This window comes from Salvelinus fontinalis, chromosome 23 (genome assembly GCF_029448725.1).
Source record: "Salvelinus fontinalis isolate EN_2023a chromosome 23, ASM2944872v1, whole genome shotgun sequence".
NCBI classification, from domain to species: Eukaryota; Metazoa; Chordata; class Actinopteri; order Salmoniformes; family Salmonidae; genus Salvelinus; species Salvelinus fontinalis.
In genome coordinates this window covers 6,713,148-6,739,845 of record NC_074687.1, presented here as the reverse complement: position 1 = coordinate 6,739,845, position 26,698 = coordinate 6,713,148, and the positions used below count along the sequence as shown (strand labels likewise).

Below are 26,698 nucleotides of genomic sequence, written 5' to 3'. Positions count from 1 at the left end.
GAGGGTAATGCGGTCTGCCCAATGCATCACCGGGGGCAAACTACCTGCCCTCCAGGACACCTACAACACCTGATGTCACAGGAAGGCCAAAAATACTGAGACTGTAAAACAGCTGCTATCTCAAGGCCATCAGACTGTTAAACAGCCATAGAGAGGCTGCTGCCAACATACAGACTCAAATCTCTGACCACTTCAATAAATAAATGAATGTAATAAAGGTATCACTCGTCACTTTAAATAACGCCACTTTAATCATATTTTCATATCCTACATTACTCATCTCATATGTACATTTGAAGTCAGAAGTTTACATACACTTAGGTTGGATTCATTAAAACTCGTTTTTCAACCACTCCACACATTTCTTGTTAACAAACTATAGTTTTGACAAGTTGGTTAGGACATCTACTTTGTGCATGACACAAGTCATTTTTCCAAGAATTGTTCAGACAGATTATTTCACTTATAACTCACTGTATCACAATTCCAGTGTGTCAGAAGTTTACATACACTAAGTTGACTGTGCATTTAAACAGCTTGGAAAATTCCAGAAAATTATGTCAAGGCTTTAGAAGCTTCTGATAGGCTAATTGACATCATTTGAGTCAATTGGAGGTGTACTTGTGGATGTATTTCAAGGCCTACCTTCAAACTCAGTGACTCTTTGCTTGACATCATGGGAAAATCAAAAGAAATCAGCCAGGAACTCAGAAAAAAATGGAGACCTCCACAAGTCTGGTTCATCCTTGGGAGCAATTTCCAAATGCCTGAAGGTACCACGTTCATCTGTACAAACAATAGTACGCATGTATAAACACCATGGGACCACGTAGCCATCATACTGCTCAGGAAGGAGATGTGTTCTGTCTCCTAGAGATGAACGTACTTTGATGCGAAAAGTGCAAATCAATCCCAGAACAACAGCAAAGGACCTTGTGAAGATGCTGGAGGAAACAGTTACAAAAGTATCTATATCCACAGTAAAACGAGTCCTATATCGACATAACCTGAAAGGCGGCTCAGCAAGGAAGAATCCACTTCCCTAAAAACACATAAAGCCAGACTACGGTTTGCAACTGCCCATGGGGACAAAGATCGTACTTTTTGGAGAAATGTATCTCTGGTCTGATGAAACAAAAATAGAACTGTTTGGCCATAATGACCATCGTTATGTTTGGAGGAAAAAGGGGGAGGCTTGCAAGCCGAAGAACACCATCACAACTGAAGAACGGGGGTGGCAGCATCTTGTTGTGGGGGTGCTTTGTGGCAGGAGGGACTGGTGCACTTCACAAAATAGATGGCATCATGAGGGAAGAAAATGATGTGGTAATATTGAAGCAACATCTCAATACATCAGTCAGGAAGTTAAAGCTTGGTCGCAAATGGGTCTTCCAAATGGACAAAGACCCCAAGCATACTTCCAAAGTTGTGCCAAAGGACAACTAAGTCAAGGTATTGGAGGGGCCATCACAAAGCCCTGACCTCAATCCCATAGAAAATGTGTGGGTAGAACTGAAAAAGCGTTTGCGAGCAAGGAGGCCTACAACCTGACTCAGTTACACCAGCTCTGTCAAGAGGAATGGGCCAAAATTCACCCGGCTTGTGGAAGGCTACCCAAAACATTTGCCCCAAGTTAAACAATTTAAAGGCAATGCTACTAAATACTAATTGAGTGTATGTAAACCTCTGACCCACTGGGAATGTGATGAAAGAAATGAAAGCTGAAATAAATCATTCCCTCTACTATTATTCTGACATTTCACATTCTTAAAATAAAGTGGAGATTCTAACTGACCTAAGACAGGGAATTTTTACTAGGAATAAATATCAGGAATTGTGAAAAACTGAGTTTAAATGTATTTGGCTAAGGTGTATGTAAACTTCCCACTTCAACTGTATATACTGTATTCTATACCATTTACTGCATCTTGCCTTTGCCATACGGCCATTGCTCATCCATATATTTATATGTACATATTCTTATTCATCCCTTTACATTTGTGTGTATAAGGTAGTTGTTGTGAATTTGTTAGATTACTTGTTAGATATTACTGCACTGTTGGAACTAGAAGCACAAGCATTTTGCTACACTCACATTAACATCTGCTAACCATGTGTATGTGACCAATAAAATTGATTTGATTTGAAAGGGAGGCCTTCGTATTTTCACCTGACAGGAAATAAAGCAGAACGTCAATGTCAGCAGAGCATAGTTGTTGTGGGAGAAATGTCCCACGTTGATAGCGACACCCTCACCCTCAGATATTAACAACACATTTCATCTAAGAATCACATAAACACTTCACAATAATAAAAGAACAATCAGTGATCACATAACCAGTTCAAGTTTTAATTCTGTGGTGAGCCATCCTTGTAATATAAGGAGGAAGGAAGGGTGCATTGTTCAACCGTAGCCTTAATCACACAAACACACTGAAGAATGGGAACTCTGATTGGTCGGGCTGAAGGAGGTCAACCAAGAAGCAAACGGTTCCAGACAGGCCCTCAAACAGACTATAAACACTGGTGACTGAGCAGGAGCCCACCTTGAACTCTTCCGTAAACAGGAAACCTGCAAACATGTGGGGAGAAAAGAGGAGACTTGGGTCAGGGCAGAGGAAGAGGCGAAGCTTGTGGGTCCACTACCGTCAACATCTGTCCACGCAGTGTTATTCAATGTGTTTCTATGGGCTCATTGCGCTTAATAAGCAGACTGATAAGCATATCGCCTGTTTTCCCACCTTTGGGACAACGACTCCCATTGTTAGGGTGGAGACAAAACCATCTCGTCATTATATACAGTATCTTTGGTGAGGGTGAGGCAGGACAGGGGGTTGCATCTCAATAGTAAAAAGTTGCTTCCTCTTCTCATGTCCTAACTCCACATGCGCTGATGTGAAAGAGCACGTCAGGTGAAAGCACTACGCTGCAAGGAATCCCCTACGTTGCTTTAACCCAGCCTGTGTTTTCAGATCAGTGCAGACCAAGGAGAGGAAGCCACTAGAAGCTATGGACTTTCATCAAGGGTGAGATAAGGGGAGATAAACGAAGAAATTAGATATTATAAGAGTACAGGAGACAGAGAAAGAGAGAGAGGGAAACAGAGAACAGCAGCGATTTGTCCAACTGAGCCTCCATGCCTCTGAGCACGGTAGATGTATTTGGAGTTCCCTGTGAGGCGGTACAGTAACATGAAGACAGAGGCGCTGCCTGCCACCCCATGGCAGATCCCTGGACATTTCTTCAGCAGGCCCTTCTGCCACACCTGCTCCCCACTGCGGATGCATGTGTCCAGGTACTGGGGCTTCCTATTGATCAGGTAGGCTTTGGCAAAGAGGTAGGCTACACCTGGGAAGAGGCATGAGCATCAATTACATTGGAAACCACTTACCTTATCTAAATCAGTACATCAATCAATTAAGAGCCAGATTGAAAGTGTACCTGGGGCTCCATGGCACCAGTGCACCAGCTAATTCTCCCTCTCTGTCATGGCTCCCAGCTCGGCTGGCCAGTTACAGTTCTGCTCCTGGTTCATGAGGAAGTCCACACTCTGCCAGACCAGATCCCTGTCTCCATTCAGCACCTCCTGGTAACACAGCAGCATCTGCAGCACCGACGACAGGCCATGGGCCACACCTGGGGAGAGAAACACGGGTGCACACACACACCACACACACACAAGCAGCACATACAAACATAAAGCACATGATTCAATAGCCAGCATCCATTCAAAAAGACAGCCTCTTTGATTCCATTAGAGAATACCCTGTGACTCTTGCAGTCAAATGCTGGACACATGGAACACGTGTGTTCTATTGAGGTGGTGGGTCCAGGTCTGGGTACTGTGTTCTGTTGAGGTAGTGGGTCTGGGTACTGTGTTCTATTGAGGCAGTGGTTCTGGGTACTGTGTTCTGTTGAGGCAGTGGGTCTGGGTACTGTGTTCTGTTGAGGCAGTGGGTCTGGGTACTGTGTTCTATTGAGGCAGTGGGTCTGGGTACTGTGTTCTGTTGACAGTGGTTCTGGATACTGTGTTCTGTTGAGGAAGAGGGTCTGGGTACTGTGTTCTGTTGAGGCGGTGGGTCTGGGTCTGGGTACTATGTTCTGTTGAGGCGGTGGGTCTGGGTACTGTGCTCTGTTGAGGAAGTGGGTCTGGGTGCTGCGCTCTGTTGAGGCGGTGGTTCTGGGTACTGTGTTCTGTTGAGGCGGTGGGTCTGGGTACTGTGTTCTGTGTTCTGTTGAGGCGGTGGGTCTGGGTACTGTGTTCTGTTGAGGTGGTGGGTCTGGGTACTGTGTTCTGTTGAGGCGGTGGGTCTCGGTACTGTGTTCTGTTGAGGAAGTGGGTCTGGGTACTGTGTTCTGTTGAGGCGGCGGGTCTGGGTACTGTGTTCTGTTGAGGCGGTGGGTCTGGGTATTGTGTTCTGTTGAGGCGGTGGGTCTGGGTATTGTGTTCTGTTGAGGCGGTGGGTCTGGGTACTGTGTTCTGTTGAGGCGGTGGATCTGGGTACTGTGTTCTGTTGAGGAGGTGGGTCTGGGTATTGTGTTCTGTTGAGGCGGTCGGTCTGGGTACTGTGCTCTGTTGAGGAAGTGGGTCTGGGTACTGTGTTCTGTTTAGGCGGTGGGTCTGGGTCTGGGTACTGTGTTCTGTTGAGGCGTTGGGTCTGGGTATTGTGTTCTGTTGATGCGATGGGTCTGTGTCTGGGTACTGTGTTCTGTTGAGGCGGTGGGTCTGGGTACTGTGTTCTGTTGAGGCGGTGGGTCTGGATACTGTGTTCTGTTGATGCGATGGGTCTGTGTCTGGGTACTGTGTTCTGTTGAGGCGGTGGGTCTGGGTACTGTGTTCTGTTGAGGCGGTGGTTCTCGGTACTGTGCTCTGTTGAGGCGGTGGGTCTGTGTCTGGGTACTGTGTTCTGTTGAGGCGGTGGGTCTGGGTACTGTGTTCTGTTGAGGCGGTGGGTCTATGTCTGGGTACTGTGTTCTGTTGAGGCGGTGGGTCTATGTCTGGGTACTGTGTTCTGTTGAGGCGGTGGGTCTGGGTACTGTGTTCTGTTGAGGCGGTGGGTCTGTGTCTGGGTACTGTGTTCTGTTGAGGCGGTGGGTCTGTGTCTGGGTACTGTGACTGCTACTGGGCTTTCACCTATCTAGTCCTTGTAGGTAAGAGCGAAGGCGTCACACAAATGACAAAGAGGTCATTTAAGGCCCTCTTGACAATATAAACTCATTAGCAATCCCACCTCCTGCCACTCAACCATGTAGGCTAGACATGTAGGCCTACTTACCCAAATACTCAGTCCCATAGTAGGAGTACATGAGAGGAAAGGGTTTTCTCTTCCTTGTGGCATACTGTTTACCAGACTCTATGATAGCCTGGCAAATGGCCTGGATCTGATCCTTGCTAAGAATCTGTGAAATTAGATTTGAGAAGTGTTATTTCATTAAAGTCATGTTTGAGATTAGGGAATATGGAGCCAAGAGAGCCAGTAGAGATACATTCTTTTTCAGGTCATATTTCTCCTGGTCAGTAGGCCTAAAAAAAAATTGATTTTAGTAATTGGTATTTTCCCTGTTCCCTCAGGCTCTCACCTCTATCCCCAGTTTCTGTTTCAGCACCAGAGCAGCGCACAGGTACCCCGCCCGCCCCACGAACAGCTCGTCAGAGCCGCACTCCAAGAAATTGATGGGTTAGCATATCTTCCACAGGTTCCGAAATTTGGTAAGCGGCTTGACGAAGTCCGCCAAGCCCAGGGCTTTGTACACCATCGCGGCAACGGCATAGATGTCCGCCCCGCCGAGGAGAAAGGAGGCCTGCATGTTTGTGTCCTTCTCCCCATCCACGTACCCAACAGACACGTCAATGATCTGCTTTGAGGGTCTGAGATAAGTATCCCTATGGTCGGAAAACAAAGCACATTCGGAGACATGGTACAGCATGTATACCACCCCAGTGGGACCGTCGTATAGCCCACCATCGCAGTAAGTGGATCCGAGTGGCACCCTGTTAAGAATCTTCTCTATAAAAGGCATTGGCCGTGGGTACCACCGATTCGACGCCTTGACCTACGAGAAACGCATCTTTGTAGTCGGCGAAACAGTTGGCAAAGCAACGGGTGTTTTCCATCACCAATGGAAAGAAGCAATGCACTGGCCAATAGCCTACCACTGACTGTTAAACGCCTTGGATAAAATGTCTAGTAGCCCAATATTGGTGACGATCAGGCGTCTTCATGGAACCCGGAAATGTCTTATTCTACCAACCATAAACTACCTAAGATTTATGGGACTTGTATTCTCAACACTGCATTCTCTATCCCCCTCAATCAATGCCGATTTGTTATTGTTATTCCAACATCACACGTGCCTAGTGTTTGAAGACAATTATTTTTGTTAATCAATCGATTAAAGCAAATTATTCCAACCACTTTTGATCAGAAAAATCACATACCAGCAACAAGTCTTATCTCATAGCCATACATGCCTTCCAAGTACAGGCGTGTTACCAGTAGATGGTGGTATATGCACAAGTTTACACACGGCTTGTTTATCATACAATGAACGTCAAATGTAGTATACTTTTTTTCCATTTAGTTTAAAACGGAACAAAGTTGGACATAGTTAGTAGGCCTATAGACCAAAAATGCCTATGGGAACGTTCTATTCCCCTTTGATCACTGAATGCAATGCAAGTAGACAGGACTCAGCTATATATGATGCACGATGTCCATAAACAGACGGTAGTCACGTTTTTTTCGTTGCAGATCAAAGCAAGAGTGCCTTAGCTGGCCGGAGCCCCCCGTTGAGAAATATTTTTCAAACGGGAGAGGATGAGGGCTTAATGCACAGATGTTCTCGCGGTTCCATATACGGCTAGACCGTCGGACCAGTTGTTGTCGGTGGTGCTAAAACTCATTGCGGCACAATGAGCGGCACAAAGACAACATTATATCAATAATTGTAATATAGTTAAGAGAGTTAACGACGTTCAGGAAAGTGCTTTTAATAGATTATTTTTAAAATTATATTTCTTAGATTACTTTAATTCCTATTGTTTCCTGCTGCGGTTGTAACCCTATGGGAGGTGGTAATTGTATAAGGAGTCTTGAATGACTCATTCAAACGATGGCTTTTAGAAATAACTGATTTCTCTCTGGGATATCCACAGTCTATTTCAGACAAATGAACTGAACAATAGAGATGAGTTAATTTTATACACAAATAATCAGTTCTCTATGCGATAGAGGGGAGCGTTGGTTGCCTGGGAAATCCAGATAATAATCTGAACTATGATGTAAATTCTGTCCCCTTTCATTGAAGTGAAGACAGGGAGAGAGGCTGAATGTCATTTGTGATTGAGTTAGAAAAATAAAATGCCATCAATGCTCTGAAACCTGTGCCCTTTCCTTATCTTAAATGAATAATAATAACTTCCAGCCCTGGCCATGCTTGAGCAAGATCTCAGTGGTAATCAGATATCACAGAGCACTTTGAAAGAACAGACAATCGATTTTACTCCTTTAATATCAAACTACTAGACGTTAGAACGCATGTGATTGATTAATCATATTCTAGTATATAGGTGTTATTTCAGCTGGCTAACACAGTTCTGTGGCATGCGGGAGAGCCATTGTAGAACCATGGTTAGGCACAGATGCTTTGTGCCATGTCTACTCCTATAATATGTTTATACCCTGCTGGGCATAGGAGGACGTTCTGGGATGCTGGATCCTAAATGTTTTGAGATTGTGACCTAAAGTTTTTAGAATATTCCTCTAATCAACCAGTTAAGGTAGAAAATATGCACTTTGCGGCATGTTAGACTATTTCACATCAAAGTATACCACAAAAAAGACTGGTACACATGACTCTACCGGATCTTCCAACACAGCCTAGTTGTGAAAATTGTACCTATTTTAGTGAGATACCAGTGTGCTCTCTCTCTGAAGTGGTGCACGACATGAGACATCATCTGCTGCTTTTAGTCCGAGGTACCGAGCAATGCTGAGGACCTTTGGAGATCTGTTCATCAAGTATGAGGGGCTATTGTGCCTCCTTCAATCAGTGGATAACACTCTCCGTGTGGAAACCATTAGTGTGCTGTTATGGAGTGGATGAATGTCATTCGGTTCATGTGTTTTTATTTTACAGTTTCTAAGGAGTCGTGACTGAGAGCAATGAAGTGGCTAAACTGGTCACTCCCTACTGGTCACCTCTTCGCCCCAACCCCAAAAATGTCAAGCCACGATCACCAGCAACAAAACAGGACTCACCGTCACACTGCTCCCCTTTGAGGTGTACTGTTTTCAAATGTTTTTCCTAATCATGTAAGAAATACAATACATTGCTTACATGAAATACAATTACAGCATGTAAAAAAGGTTATCATCTACAGTGTGACATTTACCAGCATCTGGGTAGACTCACTTTATCAGGCTCTCTGATAAGCTGTATAAGCCTGGCTACCCATCCACACTGCTACAGCCAAACTGAGGTTCCTTCTCCACGATGACTCTAGATTTGCCTCCCTCTCCTATGATTTCTAGAATAGGAACACATTATGACTGTTCTGATTGGTCTCAGAAACCGATGGGTTGGGCCAGAGCCAGCCTACATGATGACTTTTGTCAACTTTGATACTCTGATTGGTCAGATTTGTTCGACATTATCCAATCATTTGTTTTATACAACACCCCTCATTTTGAAGTCACACAAACAACTTGCAAATTCAGACTGAACGTATGTAGCGGTCGATAGAGCAGCGGAATTAAATTCTGGGTAAGTCGTCAGGAGCTGCCTGTGGACTACAATGCATGTGGCGAGACAGATGGTAGCATTTTATACCAACCTAAAATAGGGGGACAAGAGATACACTACCTTTCAAAAGTTTGGGGTCACTTAGAAATGTCCTTGTTTTGAAAGAAAAACACATTTTTTGTCCATTAAAATAACATCAAATTGATCAGAAATGCAGTGTAGACATTGTTAGTGTTGTAAATGACTATTGTAGCTGGAAACGGCAGATTTTTTAATGGAATATCTACAAAGGCGTACAGAGGCCCATTTCAGCAACCATCACTCCTTTGTTCCAATGGCACGTTGTGTTAGCCAACCCAAGTTTATAATTTTAAAAGTCTAATTGATCATTAGAAAACCGTTTGCAATTATGTTAGCACAGCTGAAAACTGTTGTCCTGATTAAAGAAGCAATAAAACTGTCCGTCTTTAGACTAGTTGAGTATCTGGAGCATCAGCATTTGTGGTTTCGATTACAGGCTCAAAATGGCCAGAAACAAATAACTTTCTTCTGATACTCATCATTCTATTCTTGTTCTGAGAAATGAAGGATATTCCATGTGAGAAATTGCCATGAAACTGAAGATCTTGTACAACGCTGTGTACTACTCCCTTCACAGAACAGCGCAAACTGGCTCTAACCAGAATAGAAAGAGGAGTGGGAGGCTCCGGTGCACAACTGAACAAGAGGACAAGTACATTAGAGTGTCTAGTTTGAGAAACAAACGCCTCACAAGTCCTCAACTGGCAGCTTCATTAAATAGTACCCGCAAAACACCAGTCTCAACGTCAACAGTGAAGAGACCACCGGGATGCTGGCCTTCTAGGCAGAGTTGCAAAGAAAAAGCCATATCTCAGACTGGCCTTAAAAAAGAAAAGATTAAGATGGGCAAAAGAACACAGACATTGGACAGAGGAACTCTGCCAAGAAGGCCAGCATCCCGGAGTCGCCTCCTCACTGTTGACGTTGAGACTGATGTTTTGCGGGTACTATTTAATGAAGCTGCCAGTTGAGGACTTGTGAGGCGTCTGTTTCTCATACTAGACACTAATAATACTAGACACTGTAATAATCATACTACTACTGCTGCTACTAGTGATGAGGTAGAAATATGAAACTATATACATATATTCCATTTTACATGTACATATATAAACATATATAAACTAACAACTTAATTTCCCGAGAGCAAAGTTGTACCCTTGGAATGCTGACATCAACTGCTGATGTCAACTTTATCCTTGAATGCTGTGAATTCTGCACAAACATTCATGCAAAGTTGCAGTTGAACTCTTGAGGGTGTTGGATAATTCATGATGTAATTAATTATTACAGACCCTCCTTTGGCTATGAGTTGATTGTGGTGCTCAATAAATATCAAAACAACCAGGAGGATCACTGGGGACAACCGAAGTTGGCATGCAGTATCTCCACTGATATGGGTTAGTGCAGCCTTCAGGTATGCAGCCACACATAGATCTAATATACTTATTAGGGGATGATGATGTAAGGGTTGAAGTAAGTAGCTGCCCATTAAAAGCTTCATTTTGTCAGCACAGCCTGAGCATTGAACAGAGTTGGTTTAACAACAATAACTTTCTAATCAGGGAATAACATGAATCATCTAATTGAGAAGAACACAAAGATTCATTAGGGAATGACAATGTAAGGATTGAAATAAGTAGCTGCCCATTAAAAGCTTCATTTTCTCAGCAGACCTCTTGAGAAATCAGCACACATGTGATTTTCACATTGTTGTCTACTGCTCATTTGATTTGATTTGATTTCCTTAGGTTAATTATTATTCAGATCCTGTGTGTCTATAATTCAACGGTCCCCTTGTCTTTGTGGCATAGAGTGCAGTGTATTTCAACAAAAGACCAGTCACGGCAGGTAGCCTAGCAGTTAGCGCCTTGGGCCAGTAATCAAAAGGTCGCTGGTTTGAATATCCGAGCCGAAAAGGTTAAACATCTGTCGTTGTGACGTTGAGCAAGGCACTTAACCCACATTTTCAATAGGGGTGCCGTACTACTATGACTGACCCTGTAAAACAACTAATTTCACTGCACCTATCTGGTGTATGTGACAATATAACCCATTTTTTGGGCTGTAATATCAGTCAGTGAATCACAGAAAATAGCTAATTTCACCGTTATGTATACACATAACATATTGGACACTGAACGTTTAGTATTTAATGAGAAACGTGAAATGGGAAAACTCATGAAAACTCACCATCACGAAAACGTCTTAGTCATTCCATGTGTGATGAATATTCAGTCAATTCCACCATTATCCCAGCTCAATTATTGGCCTCCTGGTGAGGATCTTGACAAAACCAACTTACAGTGGGCTGGGTTGTTATCAGAGAATTAACACTTACCACAGGCTCAAAATAAACGAGGACAATGTGATGTAGTTTCATTTTTGAGACAGTAGATAGAATGTTATGTTTTTTTAACCACCGTTATTTGGGGTATTTTTTACCCAAGCAAATTACAGTTATACATGACAACGGTGTTTCTAATGGTCAGAGACAGAGCACAGGGTAAGGTCTGGGTTGGGACTGAGTTAATGCAAATGGAATATGAAGGTGAATAAGGCGCACCAAACCTACGTCTATGCACCAAACAAACATCCCAGTAGTGTACATTGGTTGCGTGATGGACCGGATCTCCTGAGTTAAGTCCATCCACTTGTCGCATCTCTTTCACCGAATAGGGCAGGGCGCAAGTGACGCACGCCGTCAGTGAGTTCATAACCCCCACACAGATACGATGAGGGTTGATGAGAGAACACTACATATATATCTGATAGTTTGACATTCTTTGCATCATTCAAATTATTATATTTTTATGTAATTTTTACAGAGACCAAGGTCTCTTTTACAGATGAACCCTGATATTTATAGGTTTAGTTTCAGATTGGCAGCTTTTTGTGATGCTATTAGGCTATTCTTAATTGGTATTGGGAACACCATAACTTATGAGTCACAACATTTAATTTAACAGCAAGCCATCCCAAAGGTAACTTTAAGAATATACTTTTTTACAAACTTTCAAGAAAGAAGACACCAACTATGTCTTTGGAGGACTCGTTCATTTTAAACCCTGAGAACATGATTTTTAACGTATCGCAAGTGTCCAGTATCAACACTGAGGTCCAGACGCACTACATTTGGCTGCCTGGTATTGCTATCGCCACAGTCTACGGATTTCTAATAATTATTGGACTTATTGGTAACGTCACGCTAATGAGGACGTTTATCACAGTTAAATCCATGCGGACGGTGCCCAACCTGTTCATGTCCAGCCTCGCGCTCGGGGACCTGCTGCTTCTAGTCACGTGCGCTCCGGTGGACGCCAGCCGGTACCTCGCGGACAAATGGCTCTTCGGCCGGGTGGGATGCAAACTCATCCCGTTCATCCAACTCACCTCCGTCGGCGTCTCCGTTTTCACACTCACTGCGCTCTCTGCAGATAGGTAAGGCTTTTATAATCAAATGTGTTGTTTTCTCAATCCCTCCGACAGGAAGTTAAATGACATTTTTCAAGAAAAGTAAAAACAAAAGAACAGCCTTCATTGAAGTTTTCCAACCATTCGTTGGCATTGTAATATGAACAGGCAGGTATGGTAGCACGAACAGGCAGGTCGTGTTATTACACTAGCCTACACTTTCAGCCTGGTTGCAGATGTTGTTCACTGAAGACAAACTCACAGAAGAGAGTGAACTGGTGGGGTTTAGCTCAAATACTATAAAGAGGGATCTTGTTTATGCATGACATGTTCATTCTGTGTAGGCCTAATGTAATTAAAGTCCAATCTTTTATTTTGTTCTATTCATCAATTCACTCCTCAAAACTCTTATCCTAACATTTTCAATCAACAGAAATAAACAGATACCCCTTGTGGCATTTGTGGCGCCACTTTTAGAAATGATGGCAGAAATTGTCCTTAAATGGCCGCTTTTGACTTTTAGTGAGAGTGTATAACTGGCACAGTGCTGAAGTCCCATGGACATTAAATTACTTGTCAGGACACACAGAGGCATCATAACAGCCATTTTCAACATGTTGATAATGGCTTTAGAATTGTCCTCATGATGCAAAGAAAACTGTTGCATTTGACAGTACACCAAGGGGCCGATCCGACCCGAGTTACACGGAACCCAAACCGGCTGCGCGCGTGCGCCATCGTACGCTGTCGCTCATGCATTTATTTTGTCCCCCTACACCAAACGCGATCAAGACACCCAGGTTAAAATATCAAAACAAACTCTGAACCAATGACATTAATTTGGGGACAGGTCGAAAAGCATTAAACATGTATGGCAATTTAGCTAGTTAGCTTGCACTTGCTAGCTAATTTGTCCTGGGATATAAACATTGAGTTGTTATTTTACTTGATATGCACAAGGTCCTCTACTCCGACAATTAATCCACACATAAAACGGCCAACAGAATCGTTTCTAGTCATCTCTCCTCCTTCCAGGCTTTTTCATCTTTGAACTTTAATGGTGATCGCATCTAAACTTTCATACTATTACTACACCGACCGGCAACACAGTTCGTCTTTCAATCACCCACATGGGTATAACCAATGAGGAGATGGCACGTGGGTACCTGCTTCTATAAACCAACGAGGAGATGGGAGAGGCAGGACTTTCAACGCGATCTGCGTCAGAAATAGAAAGGAGTTCTATTTTATCCCTTGGTATCGCAGATGCTCTTTGGCGTGCTCGAGCAGTGTGGGTGCAATAATTGAATAACATGGATTTGTCCGGTCTGGTCAGCATGTTAGGCGTGCATAAATTTCCAGGGATGGGCACTATCGAATGTCTAAATTATAGGCTACCCCGACCCTCTCTGTTTCCTATTTATATCATGTAAAATATTAGCCAATATCAGTATCAACCATCAGTAGGCCTAATAACCATAAATATTCAACTGCCAATTTACTGTTAGTTCCCTTCAATTGGTATACTTTATCATTCCATTTCATTTCATTGTCTCATTTACCTTCATTTGCTCACTCTGTAAATGCCGTCAAGGTTGTTGCTGAGGATCATTAGTAACAGTTGATAATATAAAGAAAAGACATGTAGGCTAATTAAATTGTTAGCGTAGACCAACCGGTAACAGTTTGAACCTGACATATGGAGCAAAACTTGTCTGTATTATCAAACAATTCCATGGTTAGTGCAGGCAATTATAAATACTTTCCTAAACCTAAATAATCTACACGTCAGAGTATTTTTAAATCTACCAATTAGTGCTGAAACAGAGACAATGGGCATATATTTAGATTTTGTTCTTTCATTGATCCTTAATATTCTGAACCATTCTCTCTATATATTGTAGTCTGTCGACAAAATTCTAACCAAAAGGTACACCGTATTTAAAGTGATGGCTTAAGATACTGTAAATGTACTAACAACTATATTGAGTGAAAAGTCCATGAGAAAATCTGTTGGCCAGCAAGTGGGAGGGTTTTCAGCATTTGAATGATATTTATTCAGAGCGCGCAAGGTAGTCACATCTGCAGAGCGCTTTACACCACTGAATAGCAAATATTGAAAAGTGAGTAGGAAAGGCGTGAATGCTCAGCAGGCTCTTGAGCTGTGCTCTATTCTGTTCTATTATTCCATCCCACTATGTTCTCAGCTCCTCTGTTCTTGCTCTGCAGAGTTCTTTGACCATCAAAGTTCTTTCATCATTGGAACCTGGAGTTCAAAAAGTTCTTAGAAGGCTATTAGTCAGAGCTGAAAGAGAGCGTGAATGTTCCTTTAGTGAGGTGAAGACAGGCAGACTGGCCTATCTCAGTTAATTAGCAACCAGAGAGCTGTCCACTCAGTCAATTTCTTACAGGCCCACACGACCCACTCAATACCGTATACATTAAAACTGATGCATTAACACCCTACCTGTCACTGCAGTTCTCTGCCCTACCCATGCTTTTAAAAACAGCAGAATTTCAGGAAAATATCAATCATGTAACCAATCTAGGCAAATAAATAGGGATTACTTTTACATTCCTCACATGTCACCCGTTATTACAGTTGAATATATACAGTACCAGTCAAAGTTTGGACACATCTACTCATTCAAAAGTTTTTCTTTATTTTTACTATGTTCTACATTGTAGAATAATAGTGAAGATATCAAAACTATGAAATAACACATATGGAATCATGTAGTAACCAAAAAGTGTTAAACAAATCAAAATATATTTTATATTTCAGATTCTTCAAAGTAGCAACCCTTTGCCTTGATGACAGCTTTGCACATTCTTGGCATTATCTCAACCAGCTTCATGAGGTAGTCACCTGGAATGCATTTCAATGAACAGGTGTGGCCTTGATAAAAGTTAATTTGTGGAATTTCTTTCCTTCTTAATTCATTTGAGCCAATCAGTTGTGTTGTGGTATATAGAAGAAGTCCACATTATGGCAAGAACAGCTCATATAAGCAAAGAGAAACAACAGTCCATCATTACTTTAAGACATGATGGTCAGTCAATCCGTAAATTTGAAGAATTTTGAAAGTTTCTTCAAGTGCAGTCGCAAAAACCGTCAAGTGCTATGATGAAACTGGCTCTCATGAGGACCGCCACAGGAAAGGAAGAACCAGAGTTACCTCTACTGCAGAGGATAAGTTCATTAGAGTTACCAGCCTCAGAAATTGCAGCCCAAATAAATGCTTCACATAGCACATAGCACTTTGAGATATCAGCTGATGTAAGAAGGGCTATATACACTGCTCAAAAAAATAAAGGGAACACTAAAATAACACATCCTAGATCTGAATGAATGAAATATTCTTATTAAATACTTTTTTCTTTACATAGTTGAATGTGCTGACAACAAAATCACATAAAAATGATCAATGGAAATCAAATTTATCAACCCATGGAGGTCTGGATTTGGAGTCACACTCAAAATTAAAGTGGAAAACCACACTACAGGCTGATCCAACTTTGATGTAATGACCTTAAAACAAGTAAAAATGAGGCTCAGTAGTGTGTGTGGCCTCCACGTGCCTGTATGACCTCCCTACAACGCCTGGGCATGCTCCTGATGAGGTGGTGGATGGTCTCCTGAGGGATCTCCTCCCAGACCTGGACAAAAGCATCCGCCAACTCCTGGACAGTCTGTGGTGCAACGTGGCGTTGGTGGATGGAGCGAGACATGATGTCCCAGATGTGCTCAATTGGATTCAGGTCTGGGGAACGGGCGGGCCAGTCCATAGCATCAATTTCTTCCTCTTGCAGGAACTACTGACACACTCCAGCCACATGAGGTCTAGCATTGTCTTGCATTAGGAGGAACCCAGGGCCAACCGCACCAGCATATGGTCTCACAAGGGGTCTGAGGATCTCATCTCGGTACCTAATGGCAGTCAGGCTACCTTTGGCGAGCACATGGAGGGCTGTGCGGCCCCCCAAAGAAATGCCACCCCACACCATGACTGACCCACCGCTAAACCGGTCATGCTGGAGGATGTTGCAGGCAGCAGAACGTTCTCCACGGCGTCTCCAGACTCTGTCACGTCTGTCACATGTGCTCAGTGTGAACCTGCTTTCATCTGTGAAGAGCACAGGGCGCCAGTGGCGAATTTGCCAATCTTGGTGTTCTCTGGCAAATGCCAAACGTCCTGAACGGTGTTGGGCTGTAAGCACAACCCCCACCTGTGGACGTCGGGCCCTCATACCACCCTCATGGAGTCTGTTTCTGACCGTTTGAGCAGACACATGCACATTTGTGGCCTGCTGGAGGTCATTTTGCAGGGCTCTGGCAGTGCTCCTCCTTGCATAAAGGCGGGGGTAGCGGTCCTGCTGCTGGGTTGTTGCCCTCCTACGGCCTCCTCCACGTCTCCTGATGTACTGGCCTGTCTCCTGGTAGTGCCTCCATGCTCTGGACACTACGCTGACAGACACAGCAAACCTTCTTGCCACAGCTCGCATTGATGTGCCATCCTGGATGAGCTGCACTACCTGAGCCACTTGTGTGGGTTGTAGACTCCGTCTCATGCTACCACTAGAGTGAGAGCACCGCCAGCATTCAAAAGTGACCAAAACATTAGCCAGGAAGCATAGGAACTGAGAAGTGGTCTGTGGTCACCACCTGCAGAATCACTCCTGTTTTGGGGGGTGTCTTGCTAATTGCCTATAATTTCCACCTGTTGTCTATTCCATTTGCACAACAGCATGTGAAATTTATTGTCAATCAGTGTTGCTTCCTAAGTGGACAGTTTGATTTCACAGAAGTGTGATTGACTTGGAGTTACATTGTGTTGTTTAAGTGTTCCCTTTATTTTTTTGAGCAGTGTATATTAGACCAGAGGAAATCTGTCCTTAGGTGTGCTGCATCAGATGACCTGGCCTCCACAATCACCCGACCTCAACCCAATTGAGATGGTTTGGGATGAGTTGAACCGCAGAGTGAAGGAAAAGCAGCCAACAAGTGCTCAGCATATGTGGGAACTCCTTCAAGACTGTTGGAAAAGCATTCCAGGTGAAGCTGGTAGAGAAAATGTCAAGAGTGTGCAAAGCTGTCATCAAGGCAAAGGCAAAGGGTGACTACTTTGAAGAATCTAAAATATATTTTGATTTGTTAAACACTTTTTTGGTTACTATATGATTCCATATGTGTTATTTCATAGATTTGATGTGTTCTACAATGTATAAAATAGTAAAAATAAAGAAAATGAGTAGGTGTGTCCAAACTTTTGACTCGTACTGTATATATATTTTTGTTGTATTAACAAAGGTTTTTGTAATTATTTTCAGAACTTTGATGCCATTTAATCAATGGATTTTGATTCAGGAAATCCATGTTTTATTATGAGAGTTGTTGTTTTCCATACACTAATTACCAAATGCCATTCTAGCATTCTTTGAGAGTCCTGAAGTACCCTTATGTATGTATGTTGCATCCATATTCTCTCATTACAGATATGATCAAACTCAATTAGGCAACACCAGCTGCTTTTAATTGAATTCTCTGGCTCTTTTAATCCAGAGCAATGTGAGACAATTGTTTATTTAATGCTAAAGGATCTGGGGGGAGGGTGGGCTTTAAGCTAGAAACAAGAGGTTGACACGACTCTGATGCACATGGGAATGAATATCTTTGGTTTGTCTCTATGGTTTTCAGAAGCTAAGCTACGATCTTCTAAAGTCGAGAAGTCAACGAAATTGGACTTTGCTGTGGAAGTAATCTTATACAATGTGTGGCTCTGTCACTATCAATTGATATCTTCACTTTCTGTAAAAGAGAAAGTATAATTATCATAATAAAACATATTTGCTAACGGAGTAACATTTGGGGAAATCGGGTCTAGACTTTATTTTCCTTATCCATTATTGTAATTATAATTATTAAATAGCCTATCTATTTTCAAATGTGAAAAAGGGGCCTTGGAGAAAAAATGTTGGGAACCCCTGTGCTAAATGACTGGTAAATGTAATGAAATTAGTTTTCTGCTTGTCCCAGGTACAAGGCCATTGTCAAACCCATGGACATCCAGACGTCCACAGCTAAGATCTGCTTCCGAGCAGCAGCCATATGGCTCTTCTCCATGACCCTGGCCGTTCCTGAGGTGGTCTTCTCCGACCTTCACACCTTCAACATCGGCCAGACCAACGACACCTTTGTGACATGCGCTCCCTACCCCCACGCCGGGGAACTGCACCCTAAGATCCACTCCATGGCCTTCTTCCTCATCTTCTACATCATCCCCCTTCTCATCATCTCTGTGTACTACTGCTTCATCGCACGCAGCCTGATCCAGAGCGCCTCAGACATGCCCGTGGAGGCACACTTACACATCAAAAAACAGGTGTGTGAATGTGTGTTTGGACACTGGACGTTTAGGTATAGTCATATAGTCAAATGGGAAAATGAGAATGTGTGTATGCGTTTGTATGTGTGTCCTTCTGAATACTCCAATTGAATGATGCTTTCTTTACCATCTCCACAGATTGAGTCCAGGAAGCGTCTGGCTAAGACAGTCCTGGTTTTTGTGGGTTTGTTCGCTGTGTGCTGGCTCCCCAGTCATGTGATCTACCTGTACCGCTCCTACCACTACGGCCAGGTGGACACGTCCCTGGGACACTTCATCGCCAGCGTGGGTGCCCGCGTCCTGGCCTTTACCAACTCCTGTGTCAACCCTTTTGCCCTCTACCTGCTCAGCAATAGCTTCCAGAAGCAGTTCAACAAGCAGCTCCACTGCCGCCGTCGTCCACCAATCAACTGTAATGCTCAGAGCACGGGGCGGAGCAACACGCGACTGACCTCGGTCAAGAGCAACAATCAGTCTCTGGCTAACTTCAGCCTCGTCAACGGGGCTCATGTTAGCCAGGAAGGCTGTGTGTAGTGACTGTGCTAAAGATGATGCTTTAGACTTGTAAAAGTGACATTCCAAGACTGACATACTGCCAACCAATCAAATCACAGAATAATTTATGGCTGTAACCCAAATACTGTAGTGGGCCTGTGTTCTAACTCCAAGTGTTGATATTGTAGCACCATTCATTCATTCCAATTCTATGGTTGATATGCAGGGCTTCAGTATATGCAACCCATGATCCATGATTGATACAAAGTGTTTTATTTTAAGCAGGGGTGGAAAGAGTACTGAAATATCCTACTCAAGTAGAAGTTACTTTAACTACATTTTACTCAAGATGTACATTTACTGGTGTAAAAAAAACTCCTCAAGTAAAAGTGAAAAATAGCTCATTTAAAAAGTACTCAGAAAAAGTTATTGAGTATATTATATATTACAAGTAGTACAAGTACTTGAAAAAGCTACTCAATTACAGTAACGGGAGTAGTTGTAATTAGTTACTTTACACCTCTGATTTTAAGTTTAGAATTTATCATCTTAACAGCTACTGCTATGTATGCAAACCAATGTGTCTCAGTCCTCCGGAGATGCAGTTCTGTTCTGGTTTCTCATTAGAACTGTATTGATCCATTAGAGAAGTTCTTAGAGAAGATGACAACCCAACCAGGTGTGAATAAGATGCCGATGACAAGGTAGTGAAGAGAGGTACTGGAGCTGCCATTGTGTACACGCGCCTAAAGGACAGTTCTGTAGGGATATCTCCAGCTGACTAAAACACCAACAACCTCAGTGCTTTGAAAGATACATATTAGATTGTTGTTTATATGAGTGTTTGAATTCTGTAGCCTACACTGAAAGATCCACTTCCTTAATAACAGCTGCCCAGGAGTAGTCAGTCCTGCATCAAAGGCTTGGAAACGTTCTATCTACAATCCCATAGACATCTCAACTCATAAACATCTCAGCATTGGTTGAAGAGATATAAATATCTGTATACAGTTCATTGTACGGATCAGACTACAGTACAGTGCATTAGGAAAGTATTCAGACCCCTTGACTTTTTCCACATTTTGTTACGTTACAGCCTTATTCTAAAATAGATTAATTACATTTTTCCATCATCAATCTACACACAATACCCCATAATGACAAAGCAAAAATAGGTTTTTGGAATTTTTTGCAAATGTATAAAAAGTATTAAAAGTACCTTATTTACATAAGTATTCAAACCCTTTGCTATGAGACTCAAAATTGAGCTCAGGTGCATCCTGTTTCCATTGATCATCCTTGAGTCAAGTTTCTACAACTTGATTGGAGTCCACCTGTGGTAAATTCAATTGATTGGACATGATTTGGAGAGACACACCTGTCTAAATAAGGTCCCATAGTTGACATTGTAAAAACCAAGCCATGAGGTCGAAGGAATTGTCCCAAGAGCTCCGAGACAGGATTGTGTCGAGGCACAGATCTGGAGAAGGGTACCAAAAAATGTCTGCAGCATTGAAGGTCCCCAAGACCACAGTGGCCTCCATCATTCTTAAATGGAAGAAGTTTGGAACCACCAAGACTCTTAGAGCTGGCCGCCCGGCCAAACTGAGCAATTGGGGAGAAGGGCCTTGGTCAGGGATGTAATGGTCCCGATGGTCCCGAGTTCCTCTGTGGAGATGGGAGAACCTTCCTGAAGGACAACCGTCTCTGCCTCACACCACCAATCAGGCCTTTATGGTAGAGTGGCCAGACGGAAGCCACTCCTCAGTAAAAGGCACATGACAGCCTGCTTGGTTTGCCTAAAGGGACCTAAAGGACTCTCAGACCATGAGAAAAAAGATTTGCTGGTCTGATGAAACCATGATTGAACTCTTTGGGCTTAATGCCAAGCATCACATCTGGAGGAAACCTGGCACCATCCCTACGGTGAAGCATGTTGGTGGCAGCATCATGCTGTGGAGATGTTTTTCAATGGCAGGGACTGGGAGACTCGTCAGGATCGAGGGAAAGATGAATGGAGCAAAGTACAGAGAGATCCTTGATGAAAATCGTCTCCAGAGTTCTCAGGGCCTCAGACTGGGGCAAAGGTTCACCTTTCAACAGTACAACGACCCTAAGCACACAGCCAAGATAAAGCAGGAGTGGCATCGGGACAAGTCTCTGAATGTCCTTTAGTGGCCCAGCCAGAGCCTGGACTTCTCTGGAGAGACCTGAAAATAGCTGTGCAGCGACGCTCCCTATCCAACCTGACAGAGCTTGAGAGGATGTGCAGAGAAGAATGGGAGAACCTCCCCAAATACAGGTGTGCCAAGCTTGTAGCGTCATACCCAAGAAGAATCGAGGTTGTAATCGCTGCCAAAGGCGCTTCAACAAAGTACTGAGTAAAGGGTCTGAATACTTATGTGAAGGTGATATTTCAGTTTAAAAATGTTAATACATTTGCAGAAATTCTAAAAACCTGTTTTTGCTTTGTCATTATGGGGTATTTTGTGTAGATTGATGAGAATTATTTTATTTTAAATCAATTTTAGAGTAAGTCTGTAACGTAACACAATGTGGAAAAGGACAAGGGGTCTGAATACTTTCTGAATGCTCTGTATATCTGATTGTTTGGGTCAGATGAAAAGTGACAGTTATGTCCAAGAGTAGTTCGATGTTGTCCAAAGTGATACTTGTGTTTCTCAATGTTTGATAAATATAAAAAGTAATTCTCTCTGGGTGAATTGAATATTTTGTTGTTGTTTGAGCATTTTCTGGTGTCTGTAAAAGCACAGCTTGGCACGCCATCATGTTATTTGATCTACATTTATTTGTAGAACAAGCTTGTGTTGTCTTGTTTACAGTGCCAAAGTTTTTATTGTGTTAAAAATAAGTGCCAATATATTTTTAGCAGTACATTTTTTAATGTTTTTTATGTAGGCTACATTATGATGTTTAGTGTTGATTAAATGGTTGAAAAATTATGGTGTGTGGTGTTTCAATGTTGCTGTCCTGTACTTTTCCTCAACACATCCCCCAACATCCGGGCTGTTCACCCTGCTAACATCTAAAAGGCAGAGACAGTACAGGTGCATCAAAGCTGGGACAGAGAGACTGAAAAACAGCTTAGCCGGCCTCTGCCCTGAACCTTAGACACGGTCACTAAACGGCTACCATCCGGCACTTAACCCTGTACCTTAGAGACTGCTGCCCTATGTACAGTACATAGTCATTGAACACTGGTCACTTAATAATGTTTACATACTGTTTTACCCACTTCATATGTATATACTGTTTTCTGCACACCTTTTCAATTAACATAATGTCTATATGCACCATTTTCCTACATGCAGTATATATTTACTGTATAATCCGGACTCTGGTGTGGAAGCTAAATTCCTGTAATTCTATCAACACTGAACAAAAATATAAACGCAGCATGTAGTGTTGGCTCCATGTTTTATGAGCTGAAATAGAAAATCCCAGAAATGTTCCATACCCACAAAAAGCTTATTTCTCTCAAATGTTGGGCACAAATTTGTTTATATTCCTGTTAGTGAGCATTTCTCCTTTGCCAAGATAATCCATCCACCTGACATATGTGGCATATATAGAAGCTGATTAAACAGCATGATCATTACACAGGTGCACCTTGTGATGGGACAATAAAAGGCCACTTAAAAATTTGCAGTTTTGTCACACAATACAATGCCTCAGATGTTTTGAGGGAGCGTGCAATTGGCATGCTGAGTGCAGGAATATCAGCCAAGCTGTTGCCAGAGAACTGAATGTTAATTTCTCTACCATAAGCCGCCTCCAACTTCGTTTTAGAGAATTTGGTAGAATTTGGTAGTACATCCAACCGGCCTCAGACCATGTATAACCATGCCAGCCCTGGACCTCCACATCCGGCTTCTTCACCTGCAGGATCAACTGAGACCAGCCAACTGGACAGCTGATGAAACTGAGGAGTATTTCTGTGTGTAATAAAGCCCTTTTTGGGGTGAAAACTCATTCTGATTGCCTGGGCCTGGCTCCCCAGTGGGTGGGCCTATGCCCTCCCAGGCCCACCCATGGCTGTGCCCCTGCCCAGTCACGTGACATAGATTACGACCTAATTCAATTATTTCAATTGACTGAGTTCCTTATATGAACTGTAACTCAGTCAAATCTTTGAAAATGTTGCTTGTTAGGTTTATATTTTTGTCCAGTATATTTTGCCATGAGGTTTTGCACTATGGATTTAAATACTCTGTTCTTGACATAGCTCATTCTATCATTTCTACAATTGTACATTGCCTCGTAGTTACACTGTTTATACACACACCGCATATTAATTTATATACTGCTCACTTTAATATAGCTACTGCTGCACATATCATTCTTAGTATATATTGTGTTAATCTGGTGTAGATACATATAGATTAATCTGGTGTAGATACATATAGATTGCATTTAGATTACTTTTACATTGCTATTTGGGTTAATTGGATTCATTCAGACATTTTAAGATGTTCATTATTATTATTTTAAATATTTGTGTACCTGTTTGACATTTTACTGCATTGTTAGTAACTAGTAACATAAACATTTAGCTTAACTATGTATGCGACCAATAAACTGATTGGATTTTGATAGCATGTCCCTTCATTGAACATGCAGTATTCAACATTCTAACCACTTGCTTTATTCTGCTTTTATTTTTATTTTTTTTCACCTTTATTTAACCAGGTAGGCCAGTTGAGAACAAGTTCTAATTTACAGCTGTGACCTGGCCAAGATAAAGAAAAGCAGTGCGACAAAAATAACAACACAGAGTTACACATAAAACAAACGTACAGTCAGTAACACAAAATAAAAGAAAAATGGAAATATCTATGTACAGTGTGTGCAAATGTAGAAGAGTAGTAAGGTAGGCAATAAATAGGCCCTAGAGGCGAGAATAATTACAATTTAGCATTAATACTGGCGTGATAGATGTGCAGATGGGGATGTGCAAGTAGAGATACTGGGGTGCAAAAGAGCAAGATGGTAAGTAATAATACGGGGATGAGGTAGTCGGGTGTGCTATTGACAGATTGGCTATGTACAGGTACAGTGATCGGTAAGCTGGTCAGACAGCTGATGTTTAAAGTGCTGGACGTCCTCACTTAGGACTGGACTAGAATAATAAATTGAACAAGGAGCTGCTGAAACATGGTTACAAGCGCAGAACCCAAAATATTCGAAATTACTAAAGGCCAATCAAGGAAGCTCTTATTTAATTTACATCACTTACCTTAGATGGCTGTGTAGACACCAGCAATCACACACAGTTGTTCTGGTGTCCATGAGAGCTTGGACATGCATTTCCTATTATCGTTTTGCAATGATTGTTTCATTAATAGCTATATGTTCTTTAGTGTTGTGTATTGACGTTTCATTCAGCTTAACCTTGTCCTTAAGGCTGGACACAGCCCTATTTAGGACTATTCATTTGCTATTCACACTTTCTTCAGTTCTTTTTTTCTCAATCCTAAGGTTGTCATATTTTTATTTACATTTTTTATTTAACCTTTATTTAACAAGGTAGGCAAGTTGAGAACAAGGTCTCATTTACAATTGCGACCTGGCCAAGATAAAGCAAAGCAGTTCGACACATACAACAACACAGAGTTAAACAAACATACAGTCAATAATACAACAACACAGAGTAAAACAAACATACAGTCAATAATACAGTAGAAAGTCTATATACAATGTGAGCAAATGAGGTGAGATAAGGGAGGTAAAGGCAAAAAAAAGGCCATGGTGGCGAAGTAAATACAATATAGCAAGTAAAACACTGGAATGGTAGATTTGCAGTGGAAGAATGTGCAAAGTAGAGATAGAAATAATGGGGTGCAAAGGAGCAAAATAAATAAATACAGTAGGGGGAGAGGTAGTTGTTTGGGCTAAATTATAGATGGGCTATGTACAGGTGCAGTAATCTGTGAGCTGCTCTGACAGCTGGTGCTTAAAGCTAGTGAGGGAGATAAGTGTTTCCAGTTTCAGAGATTTTTGTAGTTCGTTCCAGTCATTGGCAGCAGAGAACTGGAAGGAGAGGCGGCCAAAGGAAGAATTGGTTTTGGGGGTGACCAGAGAGATATACCTGCTGGAGCGCGTGCTACAGGTGGGTGCTGCTATGGTGACCAGCGAGCTGAGATAAGGGGGGACTTTACCTAGCAGGGTCTTGTAGATGACCTGGCGCCAGTGGGTTTCACGAAGAGTATGAAGCGAGGGTCAGCCAACGAGAGCGTACAGGTCGCAGTGGTGGGTAGTATATGGGGCTTTGGTGACAAAACGGATGGCACTGTGATAGACTGCATCCAATTTATTGAGTAGAGGCTATGGAGGCTATTTTGTAAATGACATCGCCGAAGTCGAGGATCGGTAGGATGGTCAGTTTTACGAGGGTATGTTTGGCAGCATGAGTGAAGAATGCTTTGTTGCGAAATAGGAAGCCAATTCAAGATTTAACTTTGGATTGGAGATGTTTGATATCTTCTACTTGGTACTCATCCCGGCACCCTCATCAGTAAAAAAGCTGACTAGCATAGCCTAGCATAGCGCCACAAGTAAATACTAGCATCTAAATATCATGAAATCACAAGTCCAAGACACCAGATGAAAGATACACATCTTGTGAATCCAGCCATCATTTCCGATTTTTAAAATGTTTTACAGCGAAAACACAATATGTATTTCTATTAGCTAACCACGATAGCAAACCGCATATTTTCACCATTTTTTTACTGCATAGGTAGCTATCACAAATTCGAACAAATAAAGATATAAATAGTCACTAACCAAGAAACAACTTCATCAGATGACAGTCTTATAACAGATTTATTGTATAGCATATGTTTTGTTAGAAAAATGTGCATATCTCAGGTATAAATCCTAGTTTTACATTGCAGCCACCATCACAAGTCTCACCAAAGCAGCTAGAATAACTACAGAAACCAACGTGAAATACCTAAACACTCATCATAAAACATTTATGAAAAATACATGGTGTACAGCAAATGAAAGACAAACATCTTGTGAATCCAGCCAATATTTCAGATTTTTTAAGTGTTTTACAGCAAAAACACAATATAGCATTATATTAGCTTACTACAATAGCCTACCACACAACCGCATTCATTCAAGGCACGTTAGCGATAGCGAATAAACCAGAAAAAGATATACATTTTTTCACTAACCTTCTCAAACTTCATCAGATGACAGTCCTATAAAATCATATTACACAATACATATATGGTTTGTTCGAAAATGTGCATATTTAGCGGTACAATTCGTGGTTGAACAATGTGAATACGTAGCCAAACTGCACAAAATTATCCGGATATAATTCTGACACTCACATCAGCTAATCAAATAACCAATCATAAACTTTACTAAAAAATACAGGTTGGACAGCAAATGAAAGATACACTAGTTCTTAATGCAACCGCTGTGATTTTGATGATCTTCCATCAGAATCTTGTACAAGGGGTCCTTTGTCCAGAATAATCGTTGTTTGTTTGTAGAATGCCCTCTTCATCTGTAGAACGCTAGCCAACGCTAGCCATGCG

At 42.1% G+C, this 26,698-nt stretch overlaps 1 protein-coding gene and 1 pseudogene across 1 annotated transcript; one reads left to right on the top strand and one right to left on the bottom strand.

Moving 5' to 3' along the window:
* Positions 1–2,326: 2,326 nt before the first annotated feature.
* On the bottom strand, positions 2,327–6,354 carry LOC129820785 (lanC-like protein 3; annotated as a pseudogene).
* Positions 6,355–11,589: 5,235 nt separating this feature from the next.
* On the top strand, positions 11,590–22,036 carry LOC129820782 (gastrin-releasing peptide receptor-like). The gene is made up of 3 exons (XM_055877745.1): positions 11,590–12,267; positions 18,278–18,623; positions 18,765–22,036. The coding sequence occupies exons 1-3, from the start codon at positions 11,864–11,866 to the stop codon at positions 19,158–19,160; spliced, it is 1,146 nt and encodes a 381-aa protein (XP_055733720.1). The 5' UTR covers positions 11,590–11,863; the 3' UTR covers positions 19,161–22,036.
* Positions 22,037–26,698: the final 4,662 nt, after the last annotated feature.